Source organism: Coenobita brevimanus, chromosome 23 (genome assembly GCF_032717465.1).
Source record: "Coenobita brevimanus isolate Jiangsu-jjx chromosome 23, ASM3271746v2, whole genome shotgun sequence".
NCBI lineage: Eukaryota > Metazoa > Arthropoda > Malacostraca > Decapoda > Coenobitidae > Coenobita > Coenobita brevimanus.
Window position 1 is genome coordinate 73,898,281 of NC_136976.1, and position 20,007 is coordinate 73,918,287.

Genomic DNA, 20,007 nt, shown 5'->3' on the forward strand with positions numbered 1-20,007 from the left:
GGAGAGCGCTCTGTTTTGGCCCGGTAACTTGCTCACAAACCTTTGTAATTAGAGAATTAAGTCTATTAATACCGGGTATTAAGGGAAGAACGGCCCTCCTAATAAGCACTTGGAGGCTTGTGTGGTCAGTTTAACACACACACACACACACACACACACACACACACACACACACACACACACACACACACACACTCTCTCTCTCTCTCTCTCTCTCTCTCTCTGAAACCTCCCAGTATTTCCATCCCTACTCATTGACGATCGTTCTACCACACTGCCCTTCCCTGTATACTGTTTTCCGTCACCATGTCCCTCACTCTTTCCTCCTCCTCCTCCTCCTCCTCCTGTCTTGATTTTTTGAAATTGGTTTCGGGTACATTATTGATAGGTTGATACTGTATTAGCTACGGTATTGTAACCTTCTTCATTCATAGCCAATAGAGTGGATGGCTTCATTGTAAATTGTTTCTTTTTCATTTCTTTAAGTTGCTTCTTGTCTATGTATTTTTGCCGAGTTGCCTTTATGCTGGTGTTATCTTGTTATTTTTTGTTGTTACGGTGGCTTATATTCCTTCTCCCGGTAACTTGTAATAATCTTAGTAAGCTTAGTGTTCTCTGGTCATATCTTCTGCGTTTAAGACGAGTTAAAATGATCCCTGGAGCTTTCACCTAATCATAATTCCTCGTCAGTCCTAAAACTCATCATCCACCGGCACGGGACGGGAGATGGACAGGTAACAAGTATATAATGATGCTCAGGTGAGGCTTATTAGTGTGGATGGCAGGGCATGTGGGAGGGAACAGGGAACTTGAAAGCGTTGAATGGCGAGTGTTAGAGATGTAGCCTGACCCGTTTTAGTGAGTCGGTCTGATGGTTGTGTTTCCTTTATCAGTCTGGCAATTTTGGAGTTTCATTTTTCTGTTTTGGGGTCCTATTTATCGTATTTCAATAGTTGGAAATTGAGTGATGGTGGTGATGATGATGGTGATGGTTAGTATTCTCCCCTTTGTCCACACTGATCACCCCTCCCGTCATACCTAACCACTTCTCTCCTCCACACCTTGTTATCTTACGTCACATCTCAATCAACACACCTCCCCACCCACACCCACACCTCTTTTTCACCACACTAGCTTACCTCATCATCATATCCTGTTACCACATCTCATCACCACTAGCTGCTTACGGTTTCACTTCACCTTTCATCACAACACCCCTCCTTCCACCCCCCCCCCTTTATTTTTACAACACCAGCATGCCACATCACCACACATACCTCATCACCACATACCTCATCACATATCACCACATACCTCATCACATCACCACATACCTCATCACCACATACGGTATCTCATCACATACCTCATCACCACACATCATTATCACCTGTCGTCACCAGTTTATATATAGCCTCACCTCACACAAACCTCGTCACACATCCATCACGCAGACATACCGTGCCTCCATGTCATCACCACGCCACACCACCACATTTCATCACACCTTGCCGCGGTACCACATTTAACTCCACTCCACCGCACTTCATTACCGTACCACACCCCATCTCTACGTCACCACCACACTCACACTAAGATGGCCTACAATACTACACTTCTTTCACACACACCCTTCTGTCTTACCCCAGGGCACACTTAAACATTCACAATGACACACTTTTTTACCATTCACTCTACACTTCAACAACCTCTTCTACCTTCTCCCACCCACACACGCACACACACACCTACACCCACACCCACACCCACCCACACCCACACTCACAGTTCCCCACATAAACACACCTTGATATTAAAACACTCACCCCACCACACATCTCTGATCAACCCACTTCCCCTTCATCTTTCCCCCGCTACCTTCACCCATCCCCACCAACTGACAGACCCTCCCTCCCTACCATTCTTCCCCATCCCCCCATCAGAAACTCACACGCCACCGCATAAGTGTTTGTTGTCACGAGTATTGCATGTCTTGGTGTGGCGGAGAAAATGGATTAGTTTGGGCTTTTAAATGCATGGGAATAGAGGTGGTTTTGTGTGTGTGTGTGTGTGTGTGTGTGTGTGTGTGTGTGAGAGAGAGAGAGAGAGAGAGATGGAAAAGTCGTGTTATGATGGAATGCAGTAGGCACGGGACCCATTAATCACTTAGGCACGTTTCCCCTTATTACGCATTCCAGGCAGTGAGCTCTCTCTCTCTCTCTCTCTCTCTCTCTCTCTCTCACACACACACACACACACACACACACACACACACACACACACACACACACACACACACACACACACACACACACACACACACACACACACACACACACACACACACACACGTCCCTCATCTACTTACTACTCGGTCCAGCAACCTTCCTCTCTCATTACTATTTTTATCAGATATTTTTTTTTCGAGAAAGTTTGGATAAGAGTCTGGTAAAAAGTTGGTCTGGGAGTTGATTGTGTTTGTGGGGAGATGGTGGGGAGGGGAGGGAGGAATGAGGGAGATGGGAGAGATGGATGGAAGAGGGGAAGAGAGGAAGGCGTGTAGGAGATAGGAAAGAAGGAGGGAGAGCGTAGAATTGGGGAGATTGGAGAGAAGGAGGAAGGGAGGAAGGGGGAGATGGTGGGGAGGGGAGGGAGGAGTGGGGAGATGGTGGGGAGGGAGGGAGGAATGGGGAAGATGGGAGAGAAGGTGGGAGGGAGGGAAAGGAGGAAGAGTTGAGAGAAGAGAGGGAAATCAGAAGGACAGCGAGGAAAAGTTGATGGAGAGGAGAGAGGAAAAAGAGAGAAGGAAGGAGATAGATGGGAAGATAGATAGATAAATAGGTGGGTAGGTAGGTAGCTAGGTAGAGAGAGAGAGAGAGAGAGAGAGAGAGGCAGCAGGGACGGTAACGATGAAGGAACTAGCAGTTGAGGAAAAGGAGAAGGGAGAGGAGGAGGAGGAGGAGGAGGAGGGAGAGGAAGTAGAAGAGAAAACAGAGATAGAGAACTAGAGGGTATAGAGGGAAGAAGAGGAGAAGTTGATGAAGGGAAGAGGAAGGAGGGGAGGGAAGAGAGAGCAGCGGAGACGAGAGAAAAAAAAGGAGGGAGAGGAAAAGGGAGAACAACAAGAGCAAGACGAGAAAAGAGAGGAGGAGGGAGAGAGGGGGGGAAAAGGGTTAGAGAGAAAGCTACAGCATGCGGGGGAGGGAGTGGGGACGATGCAGGGGGTGGGGGCAGGGGCAGGTGGTGGGGTGCTGGAGGGATAGAAGGCTGGGAGGGGGAGCTTAGGAGGCTTGGGGAGTCGAGGGGAGGGGAAATAGGCCAAGTTGGTGAGTAGAGAGAGAGTGAGAAAGAGAGGAGGATGGGGACAGGTAAGCGTGGGGAGCAGCATAGGTGGGGAAGAACAGCAAGGTTGGGGATTGGGTCGGGCAGTTAGGGTAGAGAACAGGGCAGGTTTGGCAGAGTCTGGGGAGTGGAGGGGAGGAGAAAAAAGACAGGTGACGGAGTTGACGGGGTGGGGAGGAGGAGGAGGACGCAGGACACGTATTGGGGGAGGGGAAAAGTTGTAGGAGAGAGGTTGGGGAGAGAGGGAGTGCTGTGAGTTTTTTGAGATTTGAGGAGAAATGGGAGAGGAAATTCAGGAGTGTTGGGGAGAGGAATATAGATGGTGAGAGAGGGGTTGAAGGGTTGGGGGGATCAGGAGAGGCAAGGAGAGAGAGAGAGAGAGAGAGGAGAGGGAAGTCAGGGAAAGGAATGAGGTAGACGGAACAAGAGAGGGAGTGGAAGAAAAAGAGGTGAGGGGGGAGGAGGATAAGGAAACGAGGTAAAAGGGTTCAGTAAAACAGATGCGGCTGACAGTTAAGCTTTGTGGTGGGGTTAGAAGTTGGGGTTTTTGGTGGGGGAGAATGCAGCTGCACGGGTTAGGGTAGGGTTTTCCAGTGGGCGGGGAAGGGGGGTGAGGGAGTGGGAGAGATAGAAATAAGGTGAGGGAGAAAGGGAGGGTAGAACTGGTGAGAAGGGGGAGGGAGAAGAGGTAGGGCAGAGAGAGAGAATGCAGCTGTAGGGGGTAGGTAGTTTAGGGCAGACCAGTGGGTGTGAAGGGGGTGGGGGTGTGAGGTGGGGGAGCAAAATATGTCAGGGGGTGGTGTAGGAATCTTGCCCAGTGGGGAGGGGGGAGAATGCAGCAGCGGGGGGTAGGGAAGCATGTAGCCGCAAGGGGTAGGGAAAAGTAGGCCTGTACAGTAGGGGTAGGGGTATGGAGTGGGGAAGCAGTGGGGGGTATAGAGCCGGTAATGGAGTAGAGAGAGAAGAGGAGCAGGACGAGGTATGCTTGTGTAGGAGGGGTAAGACGGGGGTGGATGAGAATGCAACAGCAGGGGGTAGGATAGGCTTGTCGAGTAAGGGGTTGGGGTGGGGGTGTGAGGATAGGAGTGAGGGTGCAGTGTGTGGATGGGATTGGGGTGGGGGTGAGGGGATGGGAGTTGGGGTAGAGTGTGTGGACTTGGATAGAGGGTGGGTTTGTGAGACAGGGTGGGAGTGAGGGTTGGGTATGTGGATGGGGTGGGGTGGGACGTGGAGGTGAGGGTTGGGTATGTGGGTGGGGTGAGGGTGTGGGGGTAAGGGTTGGGTATGTGTGGGTGGGGTGAGGGTGTGGTGGGGTGTGAGGGTGAACCTGTTTGTGTGGCAGCAGCAGACTCACTGGGGGACCACTTACAACGCAATGCCACCCTAACTGACTTTTGATATCAGACACATTAAGCTATTTCCCTGTTTTTCTGTCTCTTTGGTTTCTGTCTACTCAAATGCCTGTCTTTCCCTACTTCTGTTTATATGTACCAGTATATCCGCACGGCCTCTCTGCCTCGGGTACCCCTTTTTTTTTTTTTTTCACTTAACTACTTATCTACCTGCCAACCTACCTTTCAGCCTCTGTTTTCACCTCCTATTAGAGTGACGTAGCTTATATAGGCTGGAGAGAGAGAGAGAGAGAGAGAGAGAGAGAGAGAGAGAGAGAGAGAGAGAGAGAATATCCACTATCAGCATCACTCAACACCACTGTCCTCTTTCTAAACCCTGTTCTTAGTCCTGTCTTCTAGAAATGTAGCAACCTTGTCCAGCCTCCCACGACCCTCCTCAGAAGCAAGTTTAGTGGGGGATCCAACTCTCTTTACGACCACCGACCACCAGAGAGCTTGGATAAGAGAGAGGGTCGTATTTGTGGGGACTTGTAGGTCGTGGACTTGTTTATACTGGTTAGATTTGTAGGCTTTATTTCATCTCTTACTTCACGGTTTATTTTGTGTGTTACGGGTTATTGTTATTGGTGTTGTTATTATTATTATTATTATTATTATTATTATTATTATTATTATTATTACCGTATTATCGCTGTAACTGAACGATTATATTAAGTTCAAGATGAATCTCTCTCTTAGAAAGAATTTAGTACAACCTTCATTAGCCAAATCCCTTACGGTGATGATAATGGGTGATGTGGAGCCTAGTATGGTTTCTCTGTTGGGTGGAGAGATGCAGATGCGGCGTCCATCCAGGAACCAAACTTCAGCACTCCTTCTCGGCCAGACAGACCAGGGCCACTCAAGAACAACAGCTGTGATGGTTATGAGTTTCCTGCTGTAGATTCTTAATGCAGGATGGATAAGAAACACTGGAAGATCATTATGCATCTTCTTCTTCGTCCTCCTTGCAGAAACCCATCTTACGACCGTCATTGCCTCGTAAATCTGTCTGTGAATCTCAAGCACCCGATGCTTGAGAGATATGGTACAATCTGTCTGGTGAGGGAGGCTGCAGGGGGACGGCTAATTAGGGGCTCATTTACTACCTGTTTCAGATAAGGGGAGTTAATGGTGTGGCTGGGCATCTCTTTACCTTAGCATTAGCTGTGGTTCAAGGGTTTAAATATATATCAGTGCGTAATGCCTAGATGCGATGGCGTTTCTTTAGTTTTATCTTTCATTTATTTATTTCTGCGTGTATTTAGGGGAGCGTTAAAGCCAGACTACCTGGGAGATGGGGGATAACCGTCCGCTTCGGGTAGACTTCTCATTGCCGTACCCTTGACCTTTGTCCCATGATCTTCACACAGGAACTTGGCTTACACCTGATCTGTTGTTAAGAAATAGGAGAGTTCTGGCACCTAAGCATTATCACTGGACCTAGTACAGAATTGGAACCTATATTTGGAGAGATTTCAACCCTTATAGGATTGTCGTAACCTGGATTAAGTCGTCTGTAATTACCCTGATTGAGATGGCATACCGGAAGCATACCTGTGTCTCTGGACCTACAGCACTGCAATTAACCCTTTATCCAAATCAATAATCTCAGCCCATTAACCTGGGGTAATGTTGCCTGCTTTACCTACATATCTACCTACTTAGCAACCTTTCACCTTTACATTTAATAACAAACCAAACAACCAACCAGCAAACCAACCAACCTGCCTTCCTACCTGCCTACCTACCTACCTACCTACTGTACCTACCTGCCTACATACATACATACATACCGGCCTATCTGTCTGTCTATCTATCTGTATATCTATCTATCCACCTACCTACCTACCGACCTACCTACCCACCCACCTACCTACATACATACCTACATTCTCCCCAAACCTTCACCCACATCACATTATCCCATCACCTCCAGCATGCCATCTCAAACGCAAGCAAGACAAAAGGGACAGGGTGATAAGTACACGTAGTCGGTCTCTTCTCCTTACCTCCTGAGCACACCCTTCTTAAGATTATTGGTTCTTAAAGCGAGAAGCCTTGAGGGAGAGAGATGGTAGTCAGATTAGGGGTTTATGAATGTGCGAGGGGGAGAGGGGAGAACAGGTTTGGTGGGGCTAATTGCTTGGGGAGAGGCAGGTGTGTGGGTGAGGCTGGGGAGAGAGAGAGAGAGAGAGAGAGAGAGAGAGAGGTGGGGGCGGGGAGCACGGTAATTTAGAGAAGTGATTGCAAAACGGAAGGAAGTCGGGAGAGAAAGAGAGGCTTGGAGGGACGGAAATGGAGGAAGACGGAGAGAGAGAGAGAGAGAGAGAGATCAAAGCAGAAGTGAATGAGGCAAATAACAGATACCATTAAGACATACGAAATGACACTTATAGACGTAAAATAAAATCAGAGTGAAACATATACGTATTGCAAAAAAGAAAAAAAAAATAGTACAGGAACGAAAATAAGAATTGAGGGAAAATACAGAGGAGGAGGAGGAGAGGAAGAGGAGGAGGAGGGGGAAGAGGAGGAGGAGGAGGAACTGACTGAGCGACAGGTTAAGGAGAGAACTGAGAAGGAAGGATCAAAGACATAAACATGGCCGGTGAGAAGGGGCGATGTTTTTACCTTTTAGCGATGTTATAGGATGAGGGAGAAATAGCTTTTAGGGGAAGGCACAAAGTAGAGTACGATGTGTGTGTGTGTGTGTGTGTGTGTGTGTGTGTGTGAAATGATTTGTCAGGAGAGATTATTTTAACCCCTTAAGAGTGACATTTCGACCTGGGTGGTTTGATATACCATTAGCCTTCAGCATCACCATCACCACCATTAACACCTTTACTGCTGAATAAAATCGTCTTAAATACAGGATAAAATCGTCTGGTAATAGCAACAATGGATTAAGATGTCCTCAGGCTGAAAGGGTTAAGAGAAGGTTAAGGAGCAAAAGAGGAAAGCAGACATAAGGATTAACGCTCAAAAGGGAACATGTGTTTTTTTCTTTGCACAGTGAGAGAGAGAGAGAGAGAGAGAGAGAGAGAGATTAGGGGTCTGTGAGAGGAGCTATCAGGAAGAAAATGGAGTAAGTGCAAGGGCAGTCAAGGGGATACTAAGTTATTCGAACCTATCCCAGTCGTTCTTGTGGGTGGAATCAGGTTGTAATCATCCACATTCCGGTTAGACTGCACCCACTTCTTCACCCTCACCACCCCCTCTCTCCTCCCCCACCTTGCCCCCCTTCCCCACCCAAACTCACTCTGCCACACCCTTCTTCTTTACCCCTTTGCATCTCCCCCCACCCTCACGTCCCTTCCTTCGTTTATTCCTCCCACACTCCTTCCTTCATTCTTCCCTCACCCCTCCCACACACCCCTCCTTCATCCTTCTCCTTCGCCCCTCGTTCTCGTCGCTCACCCACCCCTCTCACGCCTTCCTCACCCTTTGTCACCGCCATTATTCCTGCCACATCCATCCCAAACATCTCTTCTAAAGTCTAGCATTGTCTCTCATTCTTCTTTCATTCTCCTCCCATCCCAACCCCCTACCCATCCCTACCTCTTCCCATCCATACCCTTTACCCATCCTTACACCCTTCCTATCTCTACCCACTTTTCCATCCCTACCCCTACCCATCCCAGCCCCCTCCTCTCCAAACCCCACACTCCTCCCCTCCACCTCTTTATCATCTGCCTCTCTCGCCTTCCAGAACTTTAGAAAGAGAGAGATAAGATAAGAGAGAGTGCAAGAGGAGGTGAAAATAAGCTGAAGCAAATAAAGAGAGAGGGAGAGAGAGAGAGAGAGAGAGAGAGAGAGAGAGAGAGAGAGAATGACAAAATACCCCAGACGACAAGACCATCCTGAAGTGTAGGGTTCACACTCAAGGGACGGCGGTGAGAGAGAGAAAGAGAGTAGGCGGTGAGACGGGTTCAGTTTTATATACACGATACAGCTCAACTTCCTTGTCTTTCCTCTGGCTTCTCTCTCTCTCTCTCTCTCTCTCTCTCTCTCTCTCTCTCTCTCTCAGTTTCCCGTTCAAACAAACCATCGCATCCCAAATGTGGTTTTTGAGAAATGCCATCCATATTTTCCACCAAAGTTATTTTATTTTATCGTCTGGCCATTTAGCGGGTGATTTAGCGTTTATTCCCCCTTGAAATTTATCGGATTTTTTTTTATTTTTTGTAGCTATAGGGAGGGCGAGAGTAAATTTTGTATTAGTTTCCCATCTTCTGTGTTAGTTATGTTTGTGTTCTCCGTTTTCTTTTGTACTCCTTGTTCCTTTGATTTGGTCCGGGTCTAATTTATTTCTTGTTCGATCTCGTAAATTTAGAGAGAGAGAGTGAGAGAGAGAGAGAGAGAGAGAGAGAGAGAGAGAGAGAGAGAGAGAGAAATTCATTTTTGTATCTCATCTTCCGTTAGTTATTTTTAGTTATGCTTTTTCCGTTTTCTTTCTTATTAATTATTTCTTAGCCTGATATTCTTGTATTTTTTTACTTTTCCTTCTGCGGTGTATATATTTTTCTTTATTTTTCTGTCATGTCTATTTTTTCATTTTTTTCAGCTTTATTTTTCTCCTTATTGAGCCTACTTCACCGTCTCTCTCTCTCTCTCTCTCTCTCTCTCTCTCTCTCTCTCTCTCTCTCGTTTTATTCCTCTCTCTACCGTCTCGGCCCTCGTTCCTGCCTCCCTCTCTTTGTGCTCTTTTTCTCTTTTCGTCTTTTCTAGTCCCATCTCGCCGCCACTCTCATCGTTAGTGGCATTTCTCTTATTTCTTCGTCCTTATTCATCTTGTGTGTGTGTGAGTGTGTGTGTGTGTGTGTGTGTGTGTGTGTGTGTGTGTGTGTGTGTGAGAGAGAGAGAGAGATAGATAGATAGACAGATATAGAGAGAGAGAGAGAGAGACTGTCTTTCCCCCCTCATTATCTCTTCTCTCTTGCATCCTCTCCTTTGTCTCTCATTTCTCGGGTTTTTATGATATTAATTTTTATTCTGAAGTTTTCTTTGCGTTCCCTCGTCGAGCACGTAGCCCTCTCTCTCTCTCTCTCTCTCTCTCTCTCTCTCTCTCTCTCTCTCTCTCTCTCTCTCTCAATCACATTCTCAACTTTTGTTCCACACCATAAGCTTTGCAGAGAGAGAGAGAGAGAGAGAATCAGGCACCCTATCTATCTAATCTTTTAACAGTTAACTAAAGTAAGACCCTATTAGCTGTCCATCAGCATAAATAGCCTCCATGAATATCCTAATAAATAGACTGCATCAATAACGTACATAACCCACATAAATAGCCTACATAAATAACCTACATAAATAGCCTACATAAAGAACCTACATAAATAAACTACCGGTACTTAAAGAAGCTACATAGATAACTTAAATCAATAGCCTACATAAATAACCTACATAATTAGCCTACATAAAGAATCTACATAAGCTACGTAAATAAACCTACATAAATAAATAGCCTACATAAATAAACCTACATAAATAAATAGCCTACATAAATAAACCTACATAAATAGCCTACATAAATAAACCTACATAAATAAATAAACCTACATAAATAAACCTACATAAATAAATAGCCTACATAAATAAACCTACATAAATATATAGCCTACATAAATAAACCTACATAAATAAATAGCCTACATAAATAAACCTACATAAATAAATAGCCTACATAAATAAACCTACATAAATAAATAGCCTACATAAATAAACCTACATAAATAAATAGCCTACATAAATAAACCTACATAAATAGCCTATCCATGCACTATATTAACCTTTCCGCCTTTCTTTCCCTCTAGAGTGTTCACGCCGCAGCTGGTGGCCTTGTACACCCACGTCCGCGAGAACACAAAGCACCAGCTGGAGATCATACTGGTGAGCAGCGACACGGACGAGGCGGCCTTCCGGGACCACTACGCTGACATGCCGTGGTTAGCGCTGCCCTTCTCCGAGACCAAGCGAAAGGTGAGGAGATGGAGTGAGAGGATGCGGTAGAAAGAGAGAGAGGAGAGGGGGCAGTGCGTTCCCAGAGCTGTTGGTAACGCTTGTGGGTTCTAATCGTTTTAAGAGAGTACCCCCTTATAATGAAAACGATAAAAGAAAACGGGATAAAGGTTTTGAGAGAGAGAGAGAGAGAGAGAGAGAGAGAGAGAGAAGGGCAAAGGGTGAAGTGGGGGATAGGGGCCTGTGAAAGGACTGATGAAATGATAAAAGACTGGATGGAATTTGCCGACGAGATACAGTTTTCTCCTCACAATATTTTCTTTAGTTCATCCTCTTTATTTTTCCTCGTTTTCTTCTTTTTTCTCATTTTCTTTTGCTATAGGTTTCTTCTTACTTTATTCCTCTTCTCCATACTCTTACTCCTCTTCTCTTTACACTTTTTCCTCCTCCTTCCCCATCCCTCTACTCTTTCTCCTTGTCTTCCCCTCTAATCCTCCTCCTCCTCCTCCTCCTCCACATAATTCTTGCTCTTTCTCTTGCGCCTGGTTCTTCATATCTTGCTTCACCACCGTATTTTCTCCTCCTCCTTCTCCTCCTCCTCCTCCTGTTCATTACCACCTTCTTCCTCACCATCTTCCTCTTCCTCCTCCTCTTTCTCCCCGTGCTCCCTTTCCTCCTCCCGCCGCCTGGCACTCCAAGTTAGCATCCAATTAAGGGCGACTGCGGGAGGGTAAAGCTGTCTTGCCCTTCACCTCCTCCTCCTCCTCCTCCTCCCACTGTCTCACCCGTCCTCCTTGGGGACTTTGGGTCGAGCGTACCTTTGATTTACATTTTACACCCGCGCTCGCAAAGTTAGTGTTTTTTTTCCTGTGTGTGTGTGTGTGTGTGTGTGTGTGTGTGTGTGTGTGTTTAGCTAATGAGCCGTATTCTCGTTGCGGTACTTACCACCCTCAAGCCTCGTTAGCACCTCCTCGTTAGCGATTTATTTTGCATATTTCCCCATAACATCGTCTTCCAGATCACTTCTGCGCCTTTAATATCACGGTAACACGTAAGAGGATACTAAGGCGATATGTGAAGGTGTATGCACGTAGGAGGATATCTAGACCTTAAGGAAGGGGCTCTGAAACCTGTGCCCAGAGTCGAAAAAAGGAAGTAGGAAATAAATCGGTGAGTAAGTGGCGTTGCGAACCTGTCGAGGCAGTTAGAATAGGGCCGGATAAGAGTTACGAGTTGCCGCATAAGGAAGGTGTTGGGTTTTTTGGCAGAGTGCATTGTGGACCCGTCAGGCAAGTTTGGCCCTTCGGAATGAGAGGTCTGTCTGTGTATGTCTGCCTGTGTCCGTCTGTTTGCCTGTTTGTCAGTCTCTTTGTCTACCCATCTCTGTCTATCTCTCTATCTGTCTATCTGTTTATCTGTCTGTCTGTCTGTCTACTGGGCTGAAGTTCGATGGTGGCCAAAGTAGCCTATGTTGGAAATTATATGACTGGTGTATTTTTTTTCACTGTAACCTGTACTCTTTTCACTTTCACCTGGCCTAACATTGCCATCTATCTAGGGTTGCCATATCAGGACATACAATAAAAGAGGATGTTCCCGAAGCCATCCTGCCTCCGCCCGAGACACACCTTGGCGCTGTGTAGCCTTGCAGCCGCGATAATTAATTCTGCATGTTTGCATAACATTAATATATAATTATATACACCGTGACCGTAGGAAATGTCTGCAGTAGAAAATGTCTGTATATTTTGTGTATGGTATCCAGCTCCCCTCTCTCTCAGCCTCTCTCTCCTTCGTCATTACAGTTTCATTTTTCTTCTTCTTTCCGTGGAGAAAATGATGGAAGCTGAAAATCCGGACTTTAGAAGATTTTTTAAAATTCCTTCCGGACGAAGATTTCGAGAATGGAGGACATGTCCTGGAAAATACGGACGTATGGCAACCCTACATCCATCCATCTTCGGTGCTGAGTTGTAACGAGATCAGCACTAAAATCTGATGCTAGTTACAAAGAAGTGCTATGGAAACGATGTAGAGCCTTAGCATTGTCTTTCTTCTACCATTGAGGCACTGAAATAAGCTGCAAAAAGACGAAAATCTGGGCTAAGTTATAGTGAACATATTAGAGTCGTTCTACCTTCCACGTCTCCAAAAATATATAATAGATAAGCAGAAGAAGTAGGTAAATTATTAAAGAAAAAAGATATAAAGAAAAAAGAAAAAGGTACAAGGAAAGAAAGAAAAATAAGGAGTAAGAGAAAGAAATAGACGGACAGAAAGAAAACCTAAGAGAGAGAGAGAGAGAGAGAGAGAGAGAGATATGATGTAGGCAGAGGTGTACCCTTATGACCAAACCTGTCCTTTTGGGTGGTAAGCTGGGGGCGGGGGGCTTTGAGGGGGGCGGGGGGCTCCTGCAGGGGTAGTAGACATGGACAGGGACCTTGGTGACACATAATCCTCTAGGGTGACGAAGGGGGATAAAGGGTGAAGGATTAGGGTGAGGGAAGGGGATTAGGGAGGCGGATTAGTATTAAGGTGTAAAGGTGTATTGAATTATCCGGTATGTGTATAGTGTGGTTCCTTTAGCTCCCTAACATCTTTTCCTTAGTGATTTATTTTTGGATATGGCTGGTTAATATTCCTTCATACGATATTTACGCGGAGTAAATTTTGGCAGGATTTATGCAACACAAGAGGACAGTGAGGTGTAATAAACAGAATAAATCGTTTAGGAAAAACTGTTAGGGCCTTCGACTTGGTTTAAGGACTCAGGAAGTTGGTGAGGCTTCTACTGACCCTTAACCCTTTTAATGCCAAAATGGGGTTGAAGTTGGTCGCCTTCATGTGATGGCACTGATATAACTGGGCAGCTCCACTGCCCTTCCTCTTCTCCATGATAGGCCGAAGGAAATGGGCCACATCAGCCTTCAGTCCACCGGGTTCACGTTCAGATGAGCCTAAAATTAATCAGAACTTTTCACTCGAGTTGACATGAACTTTGCACGTGAATTAATTTGAACTTTGCACGTGAATTAATTTGAACTTTACACGTGAATTAATTAGAACTTTGCACGTGAGTCAGTGTCAGCATTGCACGTGAATATACTTGAAATTTACACGTGAAATAAATATAACTTTGCACATGAAGTAATTTGAACTTTACACGTGAATTAATTAGAACTTTACACGTGAATTAATTTGAACTTTACACGTGAATTAATCAGAACTTTGCACGTGAATTAATCTGAGCTTTATACGTGAATTTATGAGTAGGTCTCCAGGTGGTGCACGGTACTTGAGGCGCCGCGTGACTCCGCCCCATTAATCACAGGCACTGATTAAGGTGGACACTCAGCGGTTAGGGTCCAACCACCCCCGTGTGCCTAGTTTCTCACGCCTTGTCTTTCCGTCCCAAGCCAAGGAAAAGTGGCGTAGGCTGCTGGTAGTGACGAGTTTCTCTCTCTTTCTCTCTCTCTCTCTCTCTGTTATTTATGTCTGTCTGTATGTAGTTTTATAAGACGGATCTACATGTAACAAACAAACACGAAGAAACGTTAGTGAAGACAGGTGAATGCTCCTTTTGTGGACGCTTGTTTGACCACTTCCGGTAATTAAGCTACGGAGAGGCTGACAAACACGGGACAGATTTCTCGTTTGTTCATCCGTTTCCAGTTGTGTTTGGCTGAAAAAGGCAATTCTGTGGCTCTACATCCTTTCTGTAGCACTTCTCCGTGACGAGCATTAGGGTAATTACCGTATATCTGGCTTGAATCTGTGGTTATAAATCAGCATTCAAGGCGGAGAGATGGCAATTTTAGGTCAAGGTAAAGTAATCAAGGTGTAACTTCACTTCCCCTGTGTGTGTGTGTGTGTGTGTGTGTGTGTGTGTGTGTGTGTGTGTGTGTGTGTGTGTGTGTGTGTTTGAGACAGAGAGAGAGAGATTAGATCCAGGTTAGGTTACTGTCTCCCTATCAGTTTACACCACCATACCCACCGTCAGTGAAATCTCAGCTCCTGATAAGATGTGCTGATAATGGCTGCATATTTCAGACCCCTTATCACCCGGGTCTGTACGCCTGAGATAAGCTGTTGGATCTGTAAACACGGTAGTCCTATGTGGTAAGATGTAATGGTTGTTAGTCAGTGTGGTTCTGTGTAGGGCCGTCTACCTGTCTGTTTGTTAATTGTAGAGGTAGGTAGGTCTGTCTGTTTACCTGGCGATGTATGTGTCTGAGTGTATAGTTATTGCATCGTCGTGTGTGTGTGTGTGTGTGTGTGTGTGTGTGTGTGTGTGTGTGTCCTAGCAAATCACCAAATTAAATCTCTGCATCTCGTTCTCAGTCTGCCTCTTCCTCTCACACCATCTCTGTTTTACCACTTCCTTTATCAATTTAATCTCTCATTCTTGTTCGTCTGCCTCGTCCTTTCATTCCATCTCCTCTCCGTTCCATCCCTTACCATCCTATCCCTGTCACCCCATCGCCTACCTGTCTTCCCGCTGTCTGTCCTGTTGCTCTTTGCTCTGATAGGGGTTTTGATGGATGGAAAGGAGGGTGTGTCAGTTAAAATCGCGGCCTTTGAAGGGGGAACTACGTGTTTGACTCTTTTTAGGCCAGTGTTGTTTACTGTTGCTTGTATCTTGTATTTGTTTGTATCGTCTTTTTTATTCCTTGTTTATGTTTTTGTCGCATGTTTAATTGTTTTGTTATTTTTATTGCTATTATTATTATTACTGGTATCATTATTATTATTGTTGTTTTTATTATTATTATTATTATTATTATTATTATCATCGCCTTCTTATTATCTCTCAATTCTCTGTGACAAGACGGTTTTTAAATCTTATTCCTGCATCCTCCAGACTACAGTAATCAACTTGGGGATGACCTCTCGTACTGAAAGGGTTAGTTCCCACGCCGAGGTCAGGTCAGCTTTGTCTCAGCCTTCCTTATCGCTGCCTTATCAGCCTTAGTATTCAGTTGCTTTATCTCACACGCCTTGTCACACTGCTGATGAGAGAGAGAGAGAGAGAGAGATGTATAAGACGTCCCGCCCAGACAGCATTCCGTACCCAACAATGACTTTCCACTGCAGGCCCCTTATACTGCCTTATACCGCATACTGTACACACCTCATACTGCCTCATACCTCATACTGGCCACCTCCCTCCACCTCCCTCCCACCCTTCCACCTCCACACCCCTCCACCATCAACTCACCAGCCTCACCAATCCCATCCATCACGTTCTATCCACTTTCACTCATTCATCCCTATCCGCTTACTCCACCCCTCCCACTCCTCCACTCGCCAGTCCACTACCAGCCACCCCATCCACCCGGCAACCTGATCGCTCCATCCACATTCACCATCCACACTGTCACATTCCACCCACCCACCCACCTTCCTAATCTGTAACCTCCACCCCTCCAACCACCCACATTACCACTTTCATCCACCCACTCCGTCTCTTCCACCCACACCTGTCAGATTAACTACTTCCGTCCACCTCATCCATATATCATCACCATCCACATAACCAACTTCCCCCACCCTTTCCCCTCCCCCTTCTTCCTTCCCCCTACTTCCTTCTCTCTCCCCCTACTTCCTCTTCCCCTTCCTCTTCCTTTCCTACTCTTCACTTTCTCTTGTCATCGTTTACTCTCTTTCCTCCCCTCCCTTCCCTGTTCTTCTTCCCCCCTCCCCCTCACGAGCATATGTCATGTAAGTTTATCCAAGATGGAGAGAGAGAGAGAGAGAGAGAGCAGTTTCATAGAAGTGGTCTCGCTTTAATACTAATAAAGTTAATGTATTCCCTTTTTAATGAAGAGTAAAGTTTCAAATGACGAGAGAGAGAGAGAGAGAGAGAGAGAGAGAGAGAGCAGTCGCAAGGAGGTGGCTTAGATTTAATACTAGTGGAAGTAAACAAATCTCACTTTTTAATGAAGTACACAAGTTTACCAAATGACCGAGAGAGAGAGAGAGAGAGAGAGAGAGAGAGAGAGAGGAATCTAATATTACGTCACCATGGCCTCCATAAGCATCGGTAGGGCGGGAAGATGGAGAGTAATAGTAACGGTAGTAGTTGTAGTGGTGGTAGTGGCAGTGGTAATAGTAGTAGTAGTAGTAGAGCAACGCCAGGCTCATCTGAAGGTTAATCCAGTAGACTTTAGGCTGGTTACCCCTCTCCTGCAATCCACCATCCTCCTTTTGGGGGATAGGAAATTGGGGGACGTTTGTATGGCCAGGCAGTGGAGCCGCCTGGTCATATCGGTGCCACCACTTGAAGGCGCCCTCTCCGGCACCAGGACTGTGGGAGATGTTATGCATATGGCTGTGGTCGGCACATGTCCACTGATGTCCAAATTATTCAGTGCCTCTTGACTAATGGGGCGGAGTCACGCGGCGCCTCAGTACCCCAAATCCACTATCGATCCATTCAAAGTAAATTCACGCTGGAAGTTCAGAAGTCTTTACAAAATTCTAAATAATTATCGGGTTTTCTGGCACATCCTTTATTGCCTTACGATATCAGTTTAAGAATTCTCCCCTAATCTTAACTTTATCTCAGGGGATTACTTAGCATAAATAAAGATGTTGATGTAATGAAGGAGTTTAGTACCTTCTTTTCAGACCTTATTAGCTATACTCCGTTTACTCTAACTTGATCTAAAGTTGCCATCTTGCCATCTTGAATGCCGAGTTGTAGCAGTAGAGTATTATGCTAGTCACGAAAAAGTGCCATGGAAAGGATGTAGAGCCGTAGCAATGTCTTTTTACGCCACTGAGCTACGTAAAATAAGCTGCAAAAGGACGAAAATCTGGGCCAAGTTAAAAACGAGAGACCTAGATATTATTTTGCACACACAATACATAACCTTTCCCTCCCGTATACCCCATCGTTTCGGATTTCCTCCCACACACGTGAAGAGGCAGGCTGCAAGAGGACGAAAATATGGGCCAGCTTTAGATGAAAGAACTATGCTTGGTTTCATTCACACAGTTACCCTACCTGACCATTCCTCACCGCACACCCCAGCATTCCGTATGTCTGTCCACGTACGTAAACTGTAAAGAGGTAGGGCAATTAGCGGAGTGGACAGGTAGGAATTAAACCCGTTACGTGCTGCTGTTGCTGAGTAGAAGGCAGCGAGGTTAGGAAATGGTGGAGGGGGAGGGGGCTTGGCTGAGAGTTTGATGCAGCCGCAGATTCGCCTTGGAGTTGAGTGTGGGTGAGGTGTGGGCTGGAGAGAGAGAGAGAGAGAGAGAGAGAGAGAGGAGAGAGAGAGAGAGAGAGTAGGAAATGGTTGCGTGCTGGGTCAAATTTACTGCAGTTTCCAGCTTCTGTTTAGCAGGAGAGATTGTCGAGGTGGAGGGAGGGGAGGGGAGGTGTAGCTTCGTTGTGGTTAAGTGGTGGGGTAATGGAGGGAGGAGGAGATGAGGGGATGAGCTGGGGGGACGAGGGGAAGGGAGAGAGGAAAGTGAGGGAATGGAAGAGGATTTGGGAGAGGAGAGGGGATGAGGGAGAAGATAGGAGAGAGGATGAAGGGAAGAGGAAGGTTAAAAACAGGAGAGGCGGAAGTGTGAGTTGAGGCGGAAGAGGGGGAGATGATAGGGTTGAGGTAGAGGAGTGGAGGTGTGAAGTGAGAGGAGGGAGAAAGGAGAGAGAGTGGTAGTGAGTGGAATGAGAATTAGGAAGGGGAGGGTAATGTGAAGTAAGGGAAAAGAGGGAGGGTGAGTTAGAAGGGACAGGAGAGCAGAGGATGGAGGGAGAAAGGGTGAACGAAAGGGAGAAAGAGAAACAGGAAAGTACTGAAGTTGTTGGCCCGTAGCGTGCCTGGGTTGGGTTAGAGAGAGAGAGAGAGAGGTTAGAGGATGAAAATAAAATTGAGGAGATGAGAAAGTGGATGGAGAGAACTTTTCCTCACTTACATCTCTCACTGTCTTTCCACGTACATTCACATATTCATGCCTGCACACTCATTCATTTCTCTCTCTCTCTCTCTCTCTCTCTCTCTCTCTCTCTCTCTCTCTCTCTCTCTCTCTCTCTCTCTCTCTCTCACACACACACACACACACACACACACACACACACACTGCCTCATTGTCATGCAGCCTCACTTAATCACTCACTGTCACCCTCTCCATCACTGCCACTTTTGTCACTCACTTTCTCACACTCTCTTAATCACGCCAACCCACTCACCCACTCACCCACTCCCATACTCACTCACTCACACGCTCACTGCCTTATTGTCATGCAGCCTCACTCCATCACTGTCACTCTCACCCACGCTGCCTGTCACTCTAGCATGCATCTTCATTGTCTTGCATACTCTCTTTCAAAGTCATTCATGCTTTTTTTCTGTCTTTCTCCTCTGTGTCTGTCTGTCTCTATCTTTCTCTGTGTCCCTTTTATCTTTGTTTTTATTCTTTGACTTCCACGTGTGTCTTTTTAAGGTACTTGTATTGTTGTGATTTTTTTATTTATTTTGTCTCTATGTCTCGCTGTCTCTCCTCACTTTTCCTCGTCTCTTCTTTCTTTTCCTTCTCTCTTCTCTTTTCCCCTTCTTTCCTCTCTTTTCTTCTCTCCTCTTTTCCCCTCCTCTCCTCTCCTCTCGTCACACTTACATCTTCATATTCTAAGATACTATCATTACGGTAGTAAGTAATCCATGATCTGTGTGTGTGTGTGTGTGTGTGTGTGTGTGTGTGTGTGTGTGTGTGTGTTTATAGATTTACACACACACACACACACACACACACACACACACACACACACACACACACACATATTCATCCTCGCAGTCCGTCTTCGTATTATTGTTTTCCCTCATACATATACGCTGCCAGGAGAGGATGGGGGGGGGAATGTTTCGTCGTGGTCTTGGAAGGCTCCCTGTTGCAGCTCTCCCTTATATCCTATGTTTGTTTATTTTCTTTACAGATTGATATTTTCTTTAAGTTTTATTTATTGTGTTGATGTTAAATGGATGTAAATTATTTGTGGGAGAATTTGGAGGTGTAATAGACAACGTAAATGCCAGATGAATTGATTAATAGATAGAGAGGTGGATATAGAGAGAGTACAAAATGTTAAAAGTGTAATATATAAAATAAATGACTTACAAAGAGGTGTTAAGAGCCTCCTAACCACGTGGAGAATAGCGCCTTAGTCTCACTCTCATCAGTATGCATAGCCACAAATTAGCTTTTCTCGTGTGCACCTTACACACACACACACACACACACACACACACACACACCTCCCACCACCATCACTTTTACTCTCAGCATACCTGGCCAATTACCACAC

The 20,007-nt window shown here is 45.8% G+C and overlaps 1 protein-coding gene across 1 annotated transcript in view; it reads left to right on the forward strand.

The window, feature by feature from the left end:
- LOC145392909 (nucleoredoxin-like) overlaps window positions 1-20,007 on the forward strand; it is a 164,016-nt gene that overhangs the window by 501 nt on the left and 143,508 nt on the right. The window contains exon 2 of the mRNA XM_080267196.1: window positions 10,550-10,715. Within this exon, the coding sequence (XP_080123322.1) occupies window positions 10,550-10,715 (166 nt within the window). The remainder of the gene's footprint in view (window positions 1-10,549; window positions 10,716-20,007) is intronic.